Source organism: Neurospora hispaniola, assembly GCF_033458365.1.
Source record: "Neurospora hispaniola strain FGSC 10403 chromosome Unknown B0T23scaffold_9, whole genome shotgun sequence".
In the NCBI taxonomy this organism is placed as follows: domain Eukaryota; kingdom Fungi; phylum Ascomycota; class Sordariomycetes; order Sordariales; family Sordariaceae; genus Neurospora; species Neurospora hispaniola.
The window spans coordinates 976649-997605 of record NW_026944414.1 but is presented as its reverse complement, the minus strand read 5'-3'; the positions used below and the strand labels follow the sequence as shown (position 1 = coordinate 997605).

At 52.7% G+C, this 20957-nt stretch overlaps 5 protein-coding genes across 5 annotated transcripts; 2 read left to right on the top strand and 3 right to left on the bottom strand.

The window, feature by feature from the left end:
* Positions 1–846: 846 nt before the first annotated feature.
* B0T23DRAFT_243767 (vacuolar protein sorting-associated protein Vps17) lies at positions 847–3470 on the bottom strand. Its single transcript, XM_062834074.1, has 3 exons — positions 2649–3470; positions 2137–2590; positions 847–2065 (listed from the first exon to the last, which is right to left on the bottom strand). Exons 1-3 carry the CDS (start codon positions 3258–3260, stop codon positions 1143–1145), a joined length of 1989 nt encoding a protein of 662 aa, XP_062688771.1. The 5' UTR covers positions 3261–3470; the 3' UTR covers positions 847–1142.
* Positions 3471–3961: 491 nt separating this feature from the next.
* Positions 3962–7214, top strand: B0T23DRAFT_366497 (P-loop containing nucleoside triphosphate hydrolase protein). The gene is made up of 3 exons (XM_062836398.1): positions 3962–4459; positions 4513–4573; positions 4627–7214. The coding sequence occupies exons 1-3, from the start codon at positions 4259–4261 to the stop codon at positions 6921–6923; spliced, it is 2559 nt and encodes an 852-aa protein (XP_062688770.1). The 5' UTR covers positions 3962–4258; the 3' UTR covers positions 6924–7214.
* A 2339-nt stretch (positions 7215–9553) lies between these two features.
* B0T23DRAFT_243696 (chaperonin 10-like protein) lies at positions 9554–11428 on the top strand. The gene is made up of 3 exons (XM_062834073.1): positions 9554–9991; positions 10131–10501; positions 10554–11428. The coding sequence occupies exons 1-3, from the start codon at positions 9884–9886 to the stop codon at positions 11380–11382; spliced, it is 1308 nt and encodes a 435-aa protein (XP_062688769.1). The 5' UTR covers positions 9554–9883; the 3' UTR covers positions 11383–11428.
* Positions 11429–13111: 1683 nt separating this feature from the next.
* Positions 13112–16103, bottom strand: B0T23DRAFT_243684 (transport protein Avl9-domain-containing protein). Its single transcript, XM_062834072.1, has 2 exons — positions 15761–16103; positions 13112–15678 (listed from the first exon to the last, which is right to left on the bottom strand). The coding sequence occupies exons 1-2, from the start codon at positions 15949–15951 to the stop codon at positions 13143–13145; spliced, it is 2727 nt and encodes a 908-aa protein (XP_062688768.1). The 5' UTR covers positions 15952–16103; the 3' UTR covers positions 13112–13142.
* A 1440-nt stretch (positions 16104–17543) lies between these two features.
* On the bottom strand, positions 17544–19503 carry B0T23DRAFT_243579 (osmotic sensitive-2). The gene is made up of 8 exons (XM_062834071.1): positions 19199–19503; positions 19091–19138; positions 18892–19021; positions 18681–18824; positions 18263–18619; positions 18128–18206; positions 17891–18074; positions 17544–17832 (listed from the first exon to the last, which is right to left on the bottom strand). The coding sequence occupies exons 1-8, from the start codon at positions 19252–19254 to the stop codon at positions 17757–17759; spliced, it is 1074 nt and encodes a 357-aa protein (XP_062688767.1). The 5' UTR covers positions 19255–19503; the 3' UTR covers positions 17544–17756.
* Positions 19504–20957: the final 1454 nt, after the last annotated feature.

The following is a 20957-nucleotide window of genomic DNA, read 5'->3' as shown; positions in this document are numbered from 1 at the left end:
AGTCTAGCTGGGATGAACTTGCAAGCAGGAGGGAGCGAGTTTGACCCATTTCGATTCATTTTCGACCTGGACCGGGTGCGGATAATACTTTAGGTAGATGCTGCCGGATGGGGTATTATTTATGATGATGCATGACGACGGCGACGAGACAACAAAACAAATACAATAGATGAGCAGGAGCTGTGTACTAGGGAAAGAGGCTGGTAACGAACGCTCGGCTCAGATCAAATCAAAGCAGCTATTAGCACTTCGTTGAGAGACTCGGATAATGGAAACATAACCATACCATAAGCTAATCAACTGTCATGAGTGAGTGCCTTTGTTTGTTTTGTCCAACAAGTAATTTTTATACATCATGAAAACATGGGAATGAGAGGAGAGAAAAAAAAAAAAAAAAAAAAAAAAAAAAAAAAAAAAAAAAAAAAAAAAAAAGGAAGAGGAGGTATGGATGTTGGAAAGTGAAGGCCTTTAATGGAGAAACGACAAGGCTTTCGAAAAGCAAAGGAATGACTACAAACATGAAGAAGCATGCGACGGAAGGACGCAACATGAGAGAAATGAAACAGAAATGATGATACTTGTTGTTGGAAGGTAGACCGTCAAAGATTATAGTCTAATAGGACAGTATATGAACCCGAACTGTCATGCCGTTTGGTAGTCATATATTTTCACTTCACTTCACCCCACCCTTCACGTGTGTGTAGCTCATGCCGTTCATCACCATCATCGTCATCATCATTCACTACATGTCCTAACTGTAAAATACTCCCCCCGTCTCCATCTTCTTCCCTTGTAAAATAAACTCGACAATCACCCGACATCAATATAATTTACACCCGCATTGCATTAGAAAATACTGATAACCTTCATCATCGTAGTTATCCTCATCCTCATCCTCTCCCCGACCCCAGTAATAATCTCTGATAACCCACCGACCCAGTCCTCTTCCTCCTCGCCCGCACATTCTCATCCCCCCCGCTGACTACCGCAGCAGCTTTCCCGCCCTTCAAGCTCGCACCTGCACTACTACTCCCGCTCCGACTCCTAGCATTGTTTTCTTGTTGATATCCCAGCAGTCCCCCCGAAACGTCCCTACCACTACTACTGAGTCTAGCAGTCCGCGCCGGGGTGACTGTTGCGATTCAAAATGTACTCGTGGCCAACCGACTTGCCGCGTTCCTGGCATCCACTCTATCCTCATCGTCCTCCTCCGGCAGACCCACCAAGCCGCCCACGGCACCCCTCGCGCCGCCGCTGCCTGGCCTCTCGGCGTCCTCGCCGCCAGCTTCCTCCCCTTCCACCCCGCCGCCGGCGCCAACGCCCAGCACGCTACCGGCCATGAAGCTACCGGATATGCTCCTGGCGCCGCTGACCGAGCCGGCCTCGCCGAGTCTCGCGCGCGGGACGCCGCTCCACGCGTCGCCCTTGGGGCCCTGACTGGCCGCCAGGCTGGCGCGCCGGACGGTGGGGTGCGACTCGCGGCCGAGGCGGGACAGGCCGCCGCTGGAGTCGATGGCGCGGATGTCGGGCCGGACGCTCTCGAGCAGGGCCAGGGTGCGGCGCTCGGCCTCGATCTGGCGGAGCACGTACTCGCGGATGGACAGGCGCATGTCGGCGGCGGTGCGGGCGAACCACTTGCGTCGCTCGTGCACCAGGTTCTGGGTGACGCGGGTGGTCTTGTGCTGGAGGGTCGATTCGGCCTCTTGGGCGTCGCGAAGGGCGGCGATGGCCTCGTCGACGCGCTCGCGGCGTACGTTGGAAGAGGACTTGAGTCGGTCGGCGGCGTGGAGCTTGCTACGGGTGAGCTCTTGGGCTTGGAGCAGCTCGCGCATGAGGATCTGCCGGTTGGTGAGGGTTTCCTTGACGATGAAGGCGTCGCTGGAGTGGTACTGGAAGGGATCGCCGATGGTGGTGGCCTCGGCGGTCGCCTGGGCGGCGTGTAGATCACCGACGGTCTGGAGGACCTTGCCTAGCTTGCGGTAGGCGTTCGAGAGACCGGGATGCGGCTCTTGGATGTGCATGTTTGAGAGCTTGATGCCGTAGTCGGCTTCGACCAGCCCAAGACCTGGAAAAGGAACAAATGTTAGTAACGGCCATGAAAAGGTGTTTTTGGTAGGGTGGTGGAAGAAGCTCTACCTCTACGAGTCTTGACAAGTTTATCGACCTTGTGTCCAGCATCCATGGCACCTAGGTAGAACAACTTGACAATAGGGCGCGCCTCCTGCAACTCGGGGGTATCATCGGGTGGAGGAGCAAACTGCTTCAGGATCTTGCGGCGCACACCAGTCGCAGGTTGCTTCTTCTTGACCATAGGACTGTAGCCAAAATCACTCTCGGTAAAGAGGACCATCTCGTCATCCCTCATCAAGACCTCGTTGCTGCAGACATAGTTGAACCAGCGCTGCATCAGTGCCTTGACGCGCGCCTCATCTTCGTCGGTTCCGGCACCGGCAGAAGTGAGCGCTGGCGGCACAGCAGGTACAATGGCCTCGGGGTTCGCGGATATGAGGTGCTCAGCGAGCTTGATGAACTCGGAGTGTAGACGGCGAACATCGCGGTACTGCGTGGTACGGAAACTGGGTAGGTTCGTCTGTCACTCAAGTTAGCAGGCGCATTGGCCGTGGGCACACAAGAGAGGTCATAAGTACGTGAACATCAAATCTCAGAATAGGATCCTTGCGGCCGGTACGTTCAAGTCCAGTAATCTTAGCCTGTAACTTGAACTGCGGTTGCGGTCTCCGGAATTGCTGCTGTACTTGCTGATGTGGTGAGTATGGCTGTTGCTGGGGTGGCGGCTGCTGCTGATATTGTTGATATTGTTGTTGCTGTTGCTGCTGCTGCTGCTGATGGGGCGGGTACTGGGCATGATGTTGTTGTTCTTGCGGTTGCTGATGCTGTCCGTTCTCGGTTTGCGGCTCTCGATGCGATTCTGTCTGAGACTGCGGGTGGGCTTCGCCGTGGCTGTCATGGGCCTGGCCCTCCTGCTGGGGTTGGCCTGAGGGAACATGGTCGGAGAATAGGGCGCCCGATTGAGCCTCGGGCGCGTCGGTGCTATCATGTCGGCGGAATCCATTGTCTCCAGCACCAAACCCACCCTCGTCATCGAGGCCATTATTCGGAGTCGGGGGCACATAGTCATCGGGGATGATGGTTGAGGCGAAGGTCGAGCGGGTTGGCCGTGGCGACGAGCTAGGGGAGTTGCCCCAAGGAGAGCTGCCGGCAGCGTGCTCGGTGTCGTTTATCGATGCGCTATAGTCCATGATGTATCTCGCTGTCTAACCTTGTTCGATTTGGCTCGGGGGAATCACGGCCGGGACAGACGATGTCCTGAAAGGAGAGGTGGTCGGTCGAGAGGAGGAAGAGGCAGGAGAGGAGAGGGGACGGTCGACGGCGTGGGCGGTCGGGATGACGTTGCTTTTGGTGAGGCCGCTGAGTGTAGGCACAAGTAGTGTAGTGTATGGTAGTGTACAGGCACGAAAGACTGGGGCTAATCCCTTTTGTCACTGGCACTGGAGGGCTGCGCCAAAGATGAGGGCGAACTGGCGGCCGGCTTGGTTCAAGGTCTGTCTGTCTCCTGTCTTGCCTCGAATAAATATCTACAAGACTTGGACTTGGAGAAATCGAGTTCGTAAAGTTTTATTTCATCCGAGGGATCGTCTAGCCAGCTTTGCGCTTGAGCACTAAAAGACGAATGAGAATGCTCTCAACAATGTCAACGAGAAGCTGTTCCTGGTGTTTGGGCTTCCTTCAGTGGATGATTGGCATCTCCATCGTCTCCATCGTCCGCACCAAGCAAGAAGGAAGTGGGGTTTCTGTTGGGATCCACATGTTCGGCGAGAGGTTCTAGCCCGCAGCTGGTGAGCAGCTCTTGACAGCTCTAGCTTTAAGCTTTGACAGCTGGCAGTGAGCGACCTCGTTGAAGCTTCTGAGGGCAGCTCTCCACCACCACCACCACCACCAACCCTCACTCACTCTCTTGTTTTGATCAGCGTCTGACATCCTGGGCTTATTGAATCAAGCTGTTTTTCTTGTTGAGTGATGAAAAAGTCTATCCTAGAGAGATAGTTTCACTGTGAAAGCTCGAAACAGGTGGGTTCTTGTCGGGTCAGGTCCTTTGTTTTCCCTCAACGTACAAGTACCTGTTCCGTGTGTTGGTGAGGTGTGATTGCAACCGGGATTGGTCGCTTCTCTTCAATGTTTATCTCCCCTTTTACACCAAAAACCCAACCCATTCGGTCTGGGTTATTAGTCTAGTGCCATGCTTTTAGCTGCCCCCCTTCGTGGATGCCGTCATGGGCACCGCGCCTTTCTTCCTTTAAGCCTACCCACCGTGGTAAAGGCAACTTCTCCTCTTGCTGCCACCAGTTTTCCTCACTTCAAGAGGTTCTACGCCGACCCTGCTCACGATGCAAGGGTCGAGGCAATCCGCAACATTGGCATCATTGCCCATGTCGATGCCGTAAGTCCTTTACTTCTTGAAGGAAGAGCTCTGCGTTCTAACCCAATTCCCAGGGCAAAACCACAACAACTGAGCGAATGCTCTATTACAGTGGCTTGTCTAGACATCTTGGAAGTAAGCTAGCCAGCTCGTCGACCGAGTGAGCATGTCACTTACACCCCTTGCAGATGTTCAGGATGGCAACACCATGACCGACTTCCTTCCTATGGAGCGTGAGCGGGGCATCACCATCCAGTCCGCTGCCGTTACCTTTCTCTGGCCTCCACAGCAAAGTTTGGCTCCCGGCCAACAACCAAAGAGCATCAACCTAATCGATACGCCAGGCCATCAGGACTTTCGCTACGAGGTCGACCGTTGCTTGCCGATTCTTGACGGTGCTGTCTGCATCCTTGACGCTGTCAAGGGAGTTGAAACTCATACCGAGCGTGTCTGGGAGTCTGCCCAACTATCAAAGATCCCGAGACTGATCTTTGTCAACAAGCTCGACCGTGATGGTGCCTCCTTCAAGAGATCATGCCTCGAGGTGGCTTCACGACTCAGAACTTATCCTTTGATTTGCCAAATTCCGTGGTGGAATAAGGATGAATTTGTTGGTGTCATCGACATCATCAACCTCATCGGCATGAAGTTCTCCAGCACGGGCCAAATGTCACTTGTGAGTGAGGAGACCATTGGCAAGGAGAACCCAACTCTTCGTGCCGAGATGGACAAAGCCCGTCTTAGTCTCATCGAGACACTCTCTGAATACGATGATGCCGTCATGGAGGAGTTTCTCGAGCTCGAAAAGGACGTGCCTACTTCCTCCATTAAGAAAGCCATTAGAAAACTGATCATGGATGGAGAGGCAAAGTTCTCCCCCATCTTTGCCGGCGCTTCTCTCAAGAACATTGGTGTGCAGCCATTGCTTGATGGTGTCATTGACTACTTACCCAGCCCTCTCGATAGACCAGAAGTGGAGGTCATTCAAGGCAAGAAGGCAATGCCGCTATCCAAGCTCCTTACTCTGCAAGACAAGAAAAAGAAGAACCATGGCCATCAGGCTAACCACCAGTCACCCATCACAACCATCGGTCACGTCTTCAAAGTCGTTGACGATCCCCGTCGCGGTATGATGAGTTTCGTTCGGGTTTATCACGGCGCTCTTAACCGCAGCAATCACCTCTACAACAGCAACATGAATGCCTTTGAGAAAGCTCAAGCGCTTCTTCACGTCTCTGCCAAAGATTACCAAGACATCCAGCACCTCAGTACCGGCCAGATTGGCGCTCTTACCGGCTTGAAACAAGCTCGCACTGGTGACACCCTGCTCACCTTCCCCGGCAGCCACAACCTCAAGGCTCCCGAGCAGTTCAGAGCCGTCCACATCAAGACTCTCGACACTCCTCCCGCCGTGGCCTTCATCTCCATCGAGCCCTACACCAAGACCGCCAGTGAGAAGATCGAAGAAGCCCTCAGCAAGCTCTCGCGCGAAGACCCCAGTATCCGCTGGAGCAAGGACGAAAAGACGGACCAGCTGATCCTCTCCGGCATGGGTCTACTCCACCTCGAGATCGCCCAACACCGTCTCCTGACACACTACAAAATCGACCGCGATACCGCCATCTGGGGCGACATCGAAGTCGAGTACTCGGAATGCCTCCTCTCTCCCGTTCCACCGCACCGCGCCGTCTTCGACCGCCCCATGCGCGGCGAGAACGGCAAAGCCGCTTGCACCGCGACCTTGGTCCCCGTCGAGGACCACCACCGCCACGAATCCATTCTCGAGTCCTGCGTCGAGCGCGACGGCAACATCATCCACATTGCGATTCCCCTTCCCGAAGGGACCGAAGACCACGATTCCTTGCCCTTCGACGCCGAGCTCGTCCGCCAGCAGCTCCTCAACGGCGTCATCGCCGGGCTTTCGCGAGGCCCGCGCCGCAACTGTCCTGTGCGCAAGACCCACGTCACCATCACGTTTGATCCCGAGACCGACTTTTTCGGTAACATGACGACGGGCGGGCACATCACCAACGCGGCGCTCCAGGCCGTGCGCGCCTGTCTGAAGGAGGCGCACGCCAACTCGGCCATGGGCATCCTCGAGCCCTTCACCAACGTGACGATCCACTGCCCCGAGGAAGCGTCGCACGCGATCCAGCACGACCTCGTCTCGGCGCGTGGCGGCGCGGTGCTCGAGGTGAGGAGGCCCGAGGAGAGTGAGGCGGACGCTGCGTTTATCAGCGAGGGCGGAGGTATCGATCTGAGCAGGGTATACGTCCCGCCGGATCCGTATGAGAGCGTGCAGAGCTTGCGAGACCCCAAGAAGAGCGTGGTGCGCATGCTGGAGATTGTGGGCAAGGCGCCGCTGAAGGATATGATGAAGTACGATAGCCAGCTGAGGAGCATGACGGGCGGTAGGCACTCGTTGCAGTTGGATCCGGGCGAGTTTGAGCTGGTGACGGGGCCGAGGGAGAAGATGCTTGGTTGAGTGAATTGTAGATGATGGCGATATATGTACGATATTGATTGATGGATGTGCATGGTACAAGTCTGCTGCTCTGCCGCTCCAGTGTGGTGGCTCTATTCTCGCTTGGTGTCATTGCTATTTCCCTGGAAACATTCATGAACAACCAACAGTATCGTGATGATGACAGAGTTCATCCATCTCCCTAGCTCGAACTTTGGCCTCCATTCGTCAAGAACGTTTATCATCTGGCCTTTTTGTCCATCTCATATTACTCTTGGGAAGAGCCCTAAATTTAAAAAAAAAAAAAAAAAAAAAAAAAAAAAAAAAAAAAAAAAAAAAAAAAAGGAGTCATACTTTAAGGCTCCTTGAACCTGCCAAATTCCATAGAAGCTGAGTTCTGGTTTTCACGAAACTATACGGTTTTCCTAACCTAAAGTATGTGCCAACCATAATCACAAACACCTACCTCCACACTTATCGCGCAGCTTTGTTCCCTTTCACTCGAGAAGCGTTTCTAGATGCTGATTTGAGGGGGCTTCCAATGCTGCAACATGGCAGCTTGCCATGTGTTGTGCGCCAAACAATTAGAACCAAAGGAGGCTGTAGTAACAGTTTGGTTGAGTTGTGAATGTCATTGAACACAATTAAATCACGGGCGGTTGATTTGTTGGGCGAGCCGCCGTCCGCCATCCGCTGGTATACATGCAGACAAGCAGCAGAAATTGATTGATCCCATCGAGAAAGGCCACTTCCCGGTCTCGATCATCAAAGAGATAGATACTCACCAGGCTGGATCATATGCAGATGATGAGGACACGATCTTGGCTGCTGCAAACATGTCATGATCCGATAGGCAGAGGAAAACAAGTCTGGTTGTGCAGTGGTATAGCCGAGGCGGTTGCTTCCTGTTTTGAAGTGAATAGCATCTTGATTAGGGACGCGGGAATGAGGTAACACAGCATGAACTCGTTGCTATTCAGATGGCCTATACGATATCCCGCGTCAAGTGGGCGCAATGGATGGACGACCATATTTGGCCAGAACCACGGGAAGTTGGCCGTGTCCTGATAGGAACCACGGCAGCATTTCGTGCTTGTCCGCGGCTGGCCAGAGATAATGTCAAGCTTGAAGCTGAGGATGGAAATGCCATACTAGAATAGGCACCACCCGTTGTCGAAACGGGTGAGACTGGTGATATCCTATATCTACTGCCATTGTCTGTTTGAACATCGCCCAAAGGATAAATGTCCTATGTTGAACGAGCTGACTACTGACTCCAGCCCGTCACTCGAGCAATACAATTGCAAAAGCTGAATGAGATTGCGTCTTCATTGAAACGATAAGGAGCAACTGCCTGGGAAGGAGGGATCGATGCAGTGGAAGAAAGATGTTCTTTCCCAACCAGTCGTCACGACACAGACGGCACTTGGAGTACACCGGACGCTCATTGGTCAACTTGGGCACCTCTCCGTGAAGCAGCCGTCCCTCCTTCTCTTCCTTCAATTTCCTCTTTCCATCCACTTTTCACGCAATTCCAAGTTGTGTCACCCTTCCATCCCGCATTCCTCTCTTCTCTTCCCATTCTCCGTGCTCCACGATCCTCGATCTCGATGACCAAGAAGACCATGTCCAACTGCCAAAGAGCACACCACCCTTTACGCGAGTCAATCGTGGAGCAGCGGATAGATTCCGGATCAGCCACGAACACCACCATCATCACTACACAACACCACCAGTCCTCCAAGACACTGCGGTATTTCGTGTATTATTCTTCATTAATCACACAAATATTGACCGTACCGCGCTCTGTAGGTGATATATGCGCTACCACGTCACGGTCCTTGCCAATATCTTGGCTCAACGGCATGGGTTGCTCGCCATCCCGATGAGACCATGGTATGGTATCCTCTGCTGCTACCTGACACCTATACCTGCAACACGGGTCATGGCATAGTCAAACCCTCCACATGGGCCGCGGAAGCCAACCCGTCCGGCCCGTACAGACATACTGGCACAGCCATGTGTACAACACCTTGTACCTAGCTCTGTAACTAAGTATTCTACCTCGGCATGTCAAGTCTGGGCTATTGCTTGTGCCACTACATACACAATGTACTTTTGAGTCCATGCTCTTCTCCGGTCTCGGATGAGCTGTTACATCAACGTTGCCCTTTCAACGTCAACCAGCCTAGACGATAACTTCACGCGCACAAAGCTGTGCAGCTGTTGGTCTCCTTGCATGCCTTTCCCGAGATTAGAGCGTGTTGGTCTGCTGTGGGGCGCATGTCGTTTTGATATTTGCCCAGACATCGAGAGATAACCGTCAGATTTCTTACTGGTGAGCTTGTTCGAGAAAGAAATCATTGTTGTTCAGACGCCGGTTCATGGTATCCTACTCTGTATCTGTCACGAATCCATGCGTTCTGGGTCCTGGATGTGATTAATCCTAACTCAAACCTTTAAAAAAAAAGCTGAGGCACGTCACTGGAGAGTAACATTTCATATATCGCCTTGGCACAAGGGATTGATATACTTGTAGGTGGGGGGTTTTGTAAGTTCTGGCCTTTCCCTTGACCATCACCATCAAAGTTACCATCATCAGACCATTGTTATATTCTTCCAGGCAGTGAGCCTTTTCATCTGGCCTCAACCATCTCGAACCTTGCCAACTATCTTCCTTCCCACTTTCGCCCTCTTCAATCGACTCCACCTAGCCATCCATCTTCAAGTCTTCGATTTCCCTTTTGTTCTTCTCCCCGTCCGGCTGCCACAATCACAGAATTTGGTGAAGGCCAAGCAGTTCTTTCCACCCTTCAACTGAGCTCCTGATATATCCCAGCCCCATGTCACTTGGACACCTATGACTCCGATTCTCTTGAACTACAGGCCGATCTATTCCTTGAGCCTCACCGAACCAAGCCATACAATCACACCTCTTCATCCCACTCCCCTCCCACGCTTCCCTTGCCATCTAGCCCAATATGGCTCCCTCTGCAGGATGTGAGCACGCACCGATGCACCTACCCGTCTTGTCTACGGCTTCATCCATCGATGCGTCTGTCTTACATGGCCCACGGGACCTGCGATTGGTGAGTTTCTCATCCCCTTGTTTCTGGATGTAGATGCGAGTGTTACACAAGAAAGTGAGGTATCAAGCCCTGTGTCACCCTACAACGCTCATTCGGTTTTCTGTGACACAAAGATCTGACACGGGCATTGTAAATGTAGGAAAGACGAACCATCGAAGAACCTGGGCTTGGTGAGCTTCAGGTTGCCGTCAAGACGACAGGTATTTGCGGCTCCGATTTCTCATACTACAAGAAGTTTGCAAATGGTGACCTTTGCGCCTGTATGCCTCTCTCACTTGGTCATGAGTCCTCGGGTGTTGTCGTTGCCATAGGACCCCGGGTCTCGGGCTTTAGCGTTGGTGACAGGGTAGCGCTTGAAGTTGGTGTGGCCTGCGGTCAATGCACCATCTGCCGCAAAGGCCGTTATAATCTTTGCAAAAAGATGAGATTCAGGAGTAGTGCCAAGTCAGTTCCTCACTACCAAGGTACCCTCCAAGAGAGGATCAACCACCCTGCGATCTGGTGTCACAAGTAAGCTCATCCAGGAATTATGGGTATAAACACAATGCTAACAACTTTGTAGACTCCCTGATAATATTTCCTTTGATGCTGCAGCTCTTGTGGAACCTCTTTCTGTTGGTATACATGCTGTCAATCGAGCAAGTCCCGCTCCCGGCTCTACGGCTTTAGTACTCGGAGCCGGTACGGTCGGCCTACTCACCGCAGCCATGGCACGTCAGGCAGGTTGCATACAGGTGACCATTACGGATGTCGACCAAGGCCGCGTTGATTACGCCATCTCCAAAGGCTTCGCAACCCACGGCTACGTCGTTTCCCGACCCCTCCACATCTCTTCCAGCAGCTCCTCAATATTCTCCAACAGCAACAGCAACTCTGGCTCATCCACCCCATCAGAGAGCATCGCCACACCATCCAGCACCCTTTCTTTCCGCGGTTCGCTTGACTCCGCCAAATCTCTTGCTGCCGACATGCTAGCACTGACCCAAAACCCTATTCTTGACCGCGATGATGAAGACATTGGCGTCGACGTCACCTTTGAGTGCACCGGCAAGGAAGTGTGCATGCACACAGCTTTGTACGCAACCCGCCCAGGTGGTAAAGTCATTATGGTCGGCATGGGTACGCCGATTCAGACGCTGCCTTTGTCGGTTGCCCATCTCAGAGAGATTGACATTCTCGGCGTCTTTCGCTATGCAAATACGTATGCTACCGGTATTCGAATACTTTGTAACCAGAAAGGATCTGATGCTGGGTTCACTCTCCCGAGCTTGGATGACATGGTTACCCACCGGTTCAAGGGGCTGGAGAACGCCAAGGGAGCGTTTGAACTGGCTAGTCGGACGATGGATGACGAGGGAAACTTGGTGCTCAAGGTTGTTATCGAGGCTTAGAGGTGGCCTACTTCTATCTCTTTTCGTGTCCATATAGTTATTCCTTTGAATGATAGATGGTCTTTGTTCTGGAAACGTATGGCTGAATGGGCTTACGAGAATATGTCATGCCCTGGTGTGTTTGTCATCTTTTTTTTTCGAGTTTGTTCTTGTGAGATGATGATTTCATAATCTTCCTTCTTGGGGGCTGTATAAACTTCATCCAGCGAGAAATAGATAAGAGAATACACTATTGACGACAATCTGTTTGTGTCATAACTTGATGTTCCTACTCTGGAAGCGCTTACTCTCCCCGGCACCCATATTGACCTCACGTACCTCTTTTTCTTCCCACTGACCATGCCTCAAAAGGTGACGAAGCTACAGTCCTTGAATACTGAAAATAAAAAAAAAATAAACAAATGAAAGATTGGTTTGAACGAGCAAAACTAAAGACATATCCGGAAGGGGGAAGGGAAAAAGCTTAAAAATCGCCAAAACCACATGCTGCTTTTTCTCTGTTTGTTGATCTGATGGTGATCTGTACCTTGAACCAATCTTGCTAGCAATCTCCTCAAATTTAAGTGCTTGTTTTGACGCGGTGATGTTCCATCTAGTCGATTTGATTATCTCTTTCTCGCTCTTCATATACTCTCTATAGATATAAGAACAGAGAACAGCGAAGCAACTGAAAGAGGACTAAATACGCTGACCCAAGTGTATGTTATAATCAACAAAAAAAGTTTGCTCAAAAAAGAGTCCAGGACAGCGACATACAACAAACTATGAACTTTCGAATCAGAAAAGGGAGGGAGCACGCATCAACTTGGACATTGATTCTAATACGCCTTTGGTACATATACCTACCTACCGTGTCTCCCACCAGAATGCAGTGAGTGGTTCCAATAACAGGAGGAGTTCCTTTGCGATTTTGATATCTTACTTACTACGGTAATTGATGAGGGTACCTTACCTACCTTTCTCCTCTATTGATTCTTTTGTGAAACTCAGTAGGTAGGTAACTGAAGATGTCCTGCGCATCAAACAGATCTAGAATACCTACCTCTAAGAACGGTTTCTTCTAACTGGATGGAACAAGGAGGTTCGTCTTCCGTAGTCGTAGTCGGAAGAAGAAAAAACTGCCGATTCTTACCTCTAGGTAACAACGGCATCGATGGGTCTACATGGAGGCAGCACCGAGTCAGTGTTTCTTCCAGGTGAAGGAAGGGAGGGTCATTACACTACGACATCACATCTGGCTTTGAGCCCATGTCCGTTAGGATGGGCACCTTTCTTCTCTTCTTGGTGATGATGGTGATGTCGTGAACATCGATGAGAAACTACTCACGGATGTGTAAGGTATGTATGCATCGGAAACAGTTGGAATACCGAGCTTTTCTCTTGATCTGCTCCCAGCGGCGAGCGGTGCGGGCATGTCAATTAAATACAGTATAATGCGCTTGGTAGACAGAGAGGTGTAATCGAATTGAGTAACTTCCTTGGGGTTATAGTAGTGTCGTCCGGGTGAAGAGGAGGATTAATCAGTACATTCTCATTACCTAGCCTTTAATGAAAAGATGTAACAGTACGTATACATGGAGAAAGCTAAGCTTCGAAGGAAGGCTGGAGGGAACAAGTAAATATTCAACAGCCGTGCCGCTGGCGCAGATACTTCAAACATGACTCATTCACTTGCAACTTTACGAATCGAAGAGTGTAAACAATCCAAAAAAGACGCTTCGCTATATTCAATTATCCGTCGCTGTCCATATATACAGCTATTATTTATCCCAAACTTCTCTTGCCTTCGCGGCCTCTTCAGCAGCCACTATAACAGCCGGTGACTGAAGTTGCGATGGTGATGGTGATCGGGACGGTGACCCTTCTTTTTGCGTCTCTTCTGTTGTCGTCGTAGTAGTCGTTATCGGCGCTAGGACAGGTGATGGTTCCTTCTTGACAAGTTCGGTAGCTGTTGCTGGGGCGTCGTCGAGTGAGACTTCATGCATGCCCTTGTCCTCCTTATCCGCCTTGTCCGCTTGATCCGCCTTGTCCTCAATCTCAACCTTTTCATCCTTCTTAACTTCGCTCTCACCAACACTTCCTTCCTGTGTCGCGATTGTCGTCTTCGCATGATCTGCGGACCTCACCACCTCCGGCGACGCCAGACTCATCAGATTAACGCTTCCCGCTGTCCCCGCCGTCCCGGGCCTTGATCCGGCGCTACCCACCGGCTTTCTCGCAATCCCCCCACGTACTCGTTCAGGACTTCCAAACTCACTCCCCGAGAACCCTTCCCCATCCTCACCCTCCACCGCATCCAACATACTCTCCCCACTCAACGCCCTCCTCCTATACGCTCTTTGTTCAACAGTGCTGCTGTTCCCCGTTCTGGTGGTCCTCACCGACTCCGGACTGCCCGTACCCAGCGGAAGAGCGGCATACGCCCCGTTTCGAGGAGGCGATTGGGGCATGAATGTCTCACGCTCTTCGGACGTGCTACCGCCGCTGAGAAGGAGGGAGGTGCGGTTCCTGATGGCTTTGGACCAGCCCCATCCTTTCTTTTCTTGTTCCTTCTCCTTGTCCTTTTCTTCTGGTTGTTGGGATCCAGTTTGTGAAGACGTGTCGCTGGTAGTCGTTGTATCGGTGGTGGTGGTGGGAGGCACAGGCGCGGTCTCGGTAATCGGTGTCGTCGGCGCCGAACGGCCCCATCCTTTGCGCTTTTCGCCCGCCCAAGCCGTCCAGCTGCTCACAAAGGCGCCGGCTTTGCTGCCTACCGTGGACACGGCAGCCGCTGGCGCCAGTCCTCCTTGTCCGTTTCCTCCGTTCCCGTTCCCACTCCCACTGCCGCCACCCTTTTCGCTACCGTGCTGTTGCCCATTCCCAGCAGCTGCCGCCTCAGCCTGTCGTTGCTTTTCCGCCTCCTCCGCTGCCTTCCGTCTCTGTTCCCTCAAGGCTTCCATATCCGCATACAATTTATTGAACATGGTGCTCGCCTTCTCTTTCCCCGCCGCCAGGTTCCGCCCCAGCACTTCCTTGCCGACCGCAAATCTTTCATCCAGATGCAGATCCTGCACCTGCTGCGCTATCCGTCTCTGCACATCATCGATCGTCAGTCCGCCGGCACAGGGGTGCTTAGGCTCGACAATGTCGAACAAGTGTGAGTCCGTGTGGCCGTCCCAGATCCGGTAATTTTCCGTGCGCTTCCAGGCTTCGATAAAGTCGGCGTTGAAGTCCAGCGAGGGGTCGCCTTCGATGTGCGGGAGCAGCATCCGTGGGTTTTGGGAGTGGATGGCGAGGTGGTTGTGGTACTTGACGGACGAGATCAAAGACAGCAGGTACTCCTCGAATTGTAGCCGAATGAACTCCTCGGAACCGACGTAGCCCATGGTCTTGGGCATGCCCGGGTTGGCGTCGTCCCACGTGTCATTGACGTTTTGCGTGATGAAGTCGATCCAGCGGCGGTCGGGGGTGGACAGGGCGAGGGCGGATTTGAGGCTAGGGGAGGTGATGTTGATGGAGTCTTCGTCGAGGTTGATGAGAATGTCGGAGTAGCGGTCTTTTTGCTGGAGAAGCAGAGAGTTGGTGCTGCCGACGATGTAGGACTTTGTGCCAAAGTCGGCTAGGATGTCCAGCTGCTGGAGAGGGGTATACGGCCCGAACAAGCTGCCTTTGCCGAAGATCTGGAGCGGTAAGCCCATGTACGCCAGCAGCGAGTTGCGATCACTCGTCCGCAAGCTCGTCGGCCTCTGGAGCTTCTTCTCGTAGTGATCCAGCTCCGGACCGGCCGAGTCTTGCAAGTTCCTCAACAAGCCCGGAATCAGACTGATGAGTGAAAACTGCATCATGCACAGTCTCTCGCACCTCGATCCAAAGAACAGCATCTTTGGCTGGAGCAAGCAGCACTTGAGCAGCACCAGCGTCTGCCACCGGAACTCGCGCACCAGCTCGCGCAGGCTCATGCCGAGATATAAATCCCTGTCCTCCTCCTTCTCGCCAAGCAAGGTGCCGCGCGCCTTCTCGTCCGCTAGGCTCTCCTGGAAGCGACGGAGGATCTCAACATCGGTGAACTCGCGCTGAGCGAACCAGGCCTTTGTGACGACGCTCAGGCGTTCGCGCAGCATGCCAAAGTACTGGGGCGAGTCGGCGATGATGACGACGGCTTTCTGTACGGTCGAGCGGGTGACATCGGCGGGGCGGTTCAGCAGCTGGGAGGCATCCATCTGGCGGGTGCACGAGATGCCGAAGAGGGAGGTGGCTTCGGGTTCGGCGGCGGTGGCGGGGCGGAGGAGGGTGAAGTAGGAGAAGTCTTCTGTTGCGCTGTGTCGTCATCCAATGCGTCGTCAGTCTTTGAAACATGTCTTTTCTTTTCCGCGAGTTAGAGGGGAATGGGGGGACGTACGCATGGGCACCATCGCTCAAGGCCATAAAAGGCAACAACCCCCAATCATACTCGGCGGCTGGATCGCTATCCTCGGGCACGCCGAACCACCTCTCGACCTCGGGGCCGCGCGCATGGTGGAAGTCGACGACGGCGACAAGCGGGATGAAGCCCGGCTTTCTCTCGGTTGTCGGGGTAGGGGGGACGGACATTGTCTAGGTTGGGGATCCGGGATCCGGGAGTTGCGACTGATATGCGGTCCGGAATGGCGGCAAAAGCTACCGCGCGCTTCGTTATATGACTAGAATGTTTTTTTTTCCGTAATCACCAATTCAAGATGTCTCCATGTGGTAGGGTAGGTATGTATACGTAAGTATATAGAGATTGAAGCGGCGACGGAGAGAATGGCCCAGGTTGCTTGATTGGGTTGGTAGGGTCTTGGGATGGTACGAGAAGTGGCGGCGGAAGGGGTGGGCCGAGCAATGCCAACGCCAATGCCGTATGTGTTGTCGCCGTTCAGTGATCCGGAGATAGTGTGGGTATAAACAAAGATTTAGGGTAGGACGATTTCAAGGCCGAAACATTTCTACAACAGTCGCCGGACTGACATCCAAGGACGGGAGGTTGGAAGAGGACGGGAGGACCGGAGCTTCTCCCGACAATTCGACGAGGCGCGTTCGTGACTGAGGTGCTGAGTGGGCGGCGGCTCGTGCTTCGTTCCCCAGCCGTCCCCCCCCCCCCCCCCACTGCCCACTCACTGCCCAAAGACGGAAACCCAACCTTCAACTTGCATCGCCGAGTCAACCCATCTTCCTGTACCATCCGATGTTTGCTCCTTTGTCCCGTTCTCATCAGCGAGTGCCTCATGCAACATGCAACTGCGAGAGAGGCTGTCTGTCGACAGTAAGATGCGGTGACATCGTACATACATATGTATGTAGACATCGGAATGCACACCAAACCGCCTGACCTACCGCGAGGTTTTGCCAAGGCTATCCATGAGAACGATATCGACGGGAACGATGGTGATAGTTGTGATCCAAACACGCGCGTTATCCCTCCAAACCAACCGCCAGCCGAAAGCTACAGACCGGATTCTAGGTCAACGGTCAACGAGGGAATAGCTACACCTTATTACATACAATCATCTATTCCTCACCACCCTCCCCACCCACCGTCGCTTTTCACCCAATCTTCACCCTCTTTTTACCACCCCTGAGCTAAGAGTCTGATCTTGGCGATCTCCGACTAAACATGCTCAATGCAAGGCCAGTAATACTCCGACGTGAGCTGATGTTACCACAAAGTCTATCATATACTCAAATTAATGTAGAATCTTAACTCTATCGATCCGACCGCCTGTTTGCCCCTACAACCGACCCCTAATGGCGTGTGTCTGCTTAGGTTACTCCCCACCAAGTGCCTCGTGAACGAATGGATAGCCATCATTTCCACTCATCCTTTCTCTCCATAACAATACAGGCCGCTTGTCCACCATCAACACCCTCGGCGGGCTCCAAAGAGTGGCGGTCTCGGCCTTACATATCATTCCCTCTCCACGAACGCCATGCATGCCCAAATTCTCCATCATTGGTGAATATCAGTCGGTCCGGAAGTCAACAAGCGCAAGCACCCTCTTTTGAATCCTGGTTTCTTTTACTTCTTGTCTTATTTGATCCTAACCCCAAACATCGCCCGTGCCTGGGTACGTGTATTTCCCATGCATGCGTCCTTCTCTCTGGACATACCTGCATGCCCTCTCCCTTTCTTTAAAACTTCCCTTGTACCCGGGACCTGGATACAATTTTCTGATGTGTATCCGCTTCCCCGCTCTTCAAACATTGTAGACAAAAACAAAATCGGAGAACCCCTACAAAGTTGACCGGAAAAAAAAGTGGATTATGACGGTAAGAAATCATGTGGCATGATGTCGTGGTATCATGAAGCCAGGGGACTTCTACTCCACCCCTGTGTTGTAGATTCGGGGCCATGTCTCGGACCCTGCCGTTGCCGTGTTTTATTGCGGAACTTCGTCCGGGAACATCATTTGCCCCGAGGCTTCGACGTTGTGATAGTCCAGGATCTCGGAGTACCTGTGATTCAGTTAGTGGTGTGGTTCTCAACTCATCATATTGATGCGGTCAAACTCACATCATGATCTTCCATGTGTCGACCGGGAGATCAGCATCATTGAAACTCCAATCGAACTTCTCCTCGGCAACCGGCTCGTCGGTGGGGTCGTGGTAAGGAGCAAGGTACTCGTGTGAAAGGGCCTCGGTGGCAGTTATCCGCTTCTTAGGGTCAAAGACAAGCATGCGCTCGAGCAGATCGACAGCTAAGACAGGTCAGCATATTGTGTATCCTACGATGGCGAGCGGCTAGACGTACCTGATGAATCGGCGTTCTTAAACTTATTCTTCAGGGGCTGACGCTCGCGCTTGGGAAGGGACTTGACGAATCTCAGGGTCTAACGGAGAGTTAGTCACGGTGTCGCAGAGCCTTCAGCAGAGTGGGGGTACACACGTTTTCGCTGGCAATCGTGTTGATGACATCGTCTGGGGGAGTGCCGAGAAGCTCGGTGATGATGGAGAACTGGTTGACATGGTCCTTGCCAGGGAAGAGGGGCTTGCCCTCCAGCATCTCGGCGAAAATGCAGCCGGCACTCCAGATGTCGACCTCGACGTCGTACTTTTGCCAAGTGAGCATGATCTCGGGGGCGCGGTAGTAACGAGTAGAAACATAGCCCGTCATCTGAGGATCCTGGATACGCGCAAGGCCGAAATCGCAAATCTTCAAGTCGCAGTTCTCGTTGACCAGGATGTTACTTGGTTTCAAGTCACGGTGGACAACGCCGGCGGAGTGAACGTATTTGAGGCCGCGCTAATCCTGGAGTTAGTGGGCACCGTCGTTTTCGTGCGACATTGACAAGGGGGTGACTTGCCATGATCTGATACAGGAAGTACTGGATAAACTGCTTCTCAAGAGGCCTAGAAGTGAGAAGTCTGTGAAGATCGGTTCCGAGAAGCTCGGTAACAAAGTAGATATCCTCGAGAGGAGAGATGAAGATATCGCTCAGAGAAATGACCTGTAGCGCAAGCATGTTAGTCGCATAATTCCCAATTTGCTTGTGCAATGGAAACTGGTAGACCAACGTTTTCGTGCCTCAAGTGCTTGAGAAGCTTCAGCTCACGGTACGTGCGTTTGGCGAGGACCGGTGTGCTGAAGGGCTTCATAATCTTCTTGATGGCGACATTCTGGTTGGTGAGCTGGTCTTTCGCGGAGCTGCGCGGCGGTCATCATTAGCTGGGTGTGTCTGGCGGATGTGACCAGATAGCGAAGCGAAAAACATACCAGACAAGGCCAAAAGCTCCCATGCCGACAGGCTGGAGATCGGAGTACCTATGGCGGGATCAGACTAAAGCGCATAATGACAGAAGGGTTCGTCGCGGGGAGGCCAACCTCGAGGTGATCTCAAAGGTAGTTCCGAAGATCTGGGCGCGGATAAATTCGGCCATTGTAAAGTGTTGTGTTGATGTTACAGAACAAAGGACGGAGTGAGATTTGCTGGAAGACTAAATAGCCCTGTCTCTGGTGGGAGCGCCGGGCAAGCTGAATGGGCCGAGTGTCGAAAACACAGGTCAAACGCGAGGTTTGATTCAGTGGCGGCAGTGAGGGGATCCGGTGATCGGGCGCTTTGTGTTTTGTGTAAGGGAGACTGAGGAGACGGACGACGTCGGCTGGTGTCGGATGTTGCCTGCGTAGTGCGCACAATAAGGGGATCGGGCAAAGGCTGAGAACGAAGTCCTGAAGGCGAGCCGAAAACTTTTGTTTGGCTTGGGAAGAAAATATCAGCTTGGGCACCGAGAGCAAAAGTGCCTGGAACGAAAAGTGAAGGGGAGAGAGAGCGGGTGGGAGCCGAATGCAAGTGGACGCAATGGACAGAAAAGGAATCCATCCCACTTCCAATCCCTCTCCAGCGCACCCTCCAGCTGGGCAGCTCAATGGCTCGCAGTGGGCAATACAGTGTGCGCCAGGCAGTCGCCAGGGCGGGGAAGTGCGGAGGAGGGAATTGGCCTTTAGTAGCGGTGGACCTTTTGTTGGTGGGTATCCGCTCGCTTACCTGCAGTAGTTCACTAACAGAACTGGAGCTTTTACCCAAATTGACGGGAATTCGGATACCTCTCGGAGGGGCAGCGACACGACAAGTGGTTGGCAGGCCGAGGTGCGCGATCGATGATTGGGAATGCTGGCGTCGCAACTCGGTGTCGTACTCGATCCGGAATGATTTTCCTCGTGTCGTGTATATATTGCTTTTTCGTCGGGCGGTTGGTAGGAAATGTGTTGTGTTGTTGTTGTAAAAACCTCTCTTGCGATCCAAGGGCGATTTGAAGCAAGAAACCGATGGCCCCGCACTTTCCGACGATGGACTGCTTCTTCACACTTGGCGAGTTTAGTCGAGCTTAGGTCAAAGTCGGATCCTTTCAACCGAGCAATATCGCGATGGGGGGTTTGGTTGATGGGTGGTGGCTGAGGCTTGTATAGGTCCGACCGAGACTGAGAGAATACTAACACGCAGAGCACAACAGGTTTGAAGAGGAGAGAAAGCAGAGAAGGGACGTGTGAGGAAGATGAGGAGCGAAAGCGCAGATGATAAAAAAAAGAGGGAGGAAAGAAAAAGAAGGAGCTACGAGCAGTAAATAGTGTACACGGTCAATCCGTCTTTTGGCACTTGGACCTGAACCTGAATCTGAACACACACACACACCCGATGAGCCAGGCAAGGGTGCATGAAGACGCAGCGAGGATGGAACGGGAGGCCGGGCTCACGGGCAAGGAAGTAGGAGGAACAGCTCGAAACGGTTAATGCGCTACCAGGAACTTCCAATAGGGAAGAGGCCAGAGCATGGAGGACCGACCAGCATGGAGAGCTGGCACCACCCTAGGTACCCTGGCGGTACATCGGCGACCGTCCTCGAGACCAGGAACACGACGCCGGGACTGGAGAACAGGATATGCTGAATTTCCGTCTTGTTCAAATTCCATGCTCTGGTTCATCCATTTTCCGCTTTCTCTTTTCTGTCGTTGGTTGGTTGGGTACCTGTACCTGTCCCCTCCCCTTTGAGTCCTCCCCTCCTTAGTGTGTCTTGCGCGTTCTGCATACATACATATATACCACCATCCACCACTAACTGGTGCTGGTTTCCAAATGGATGTTCCT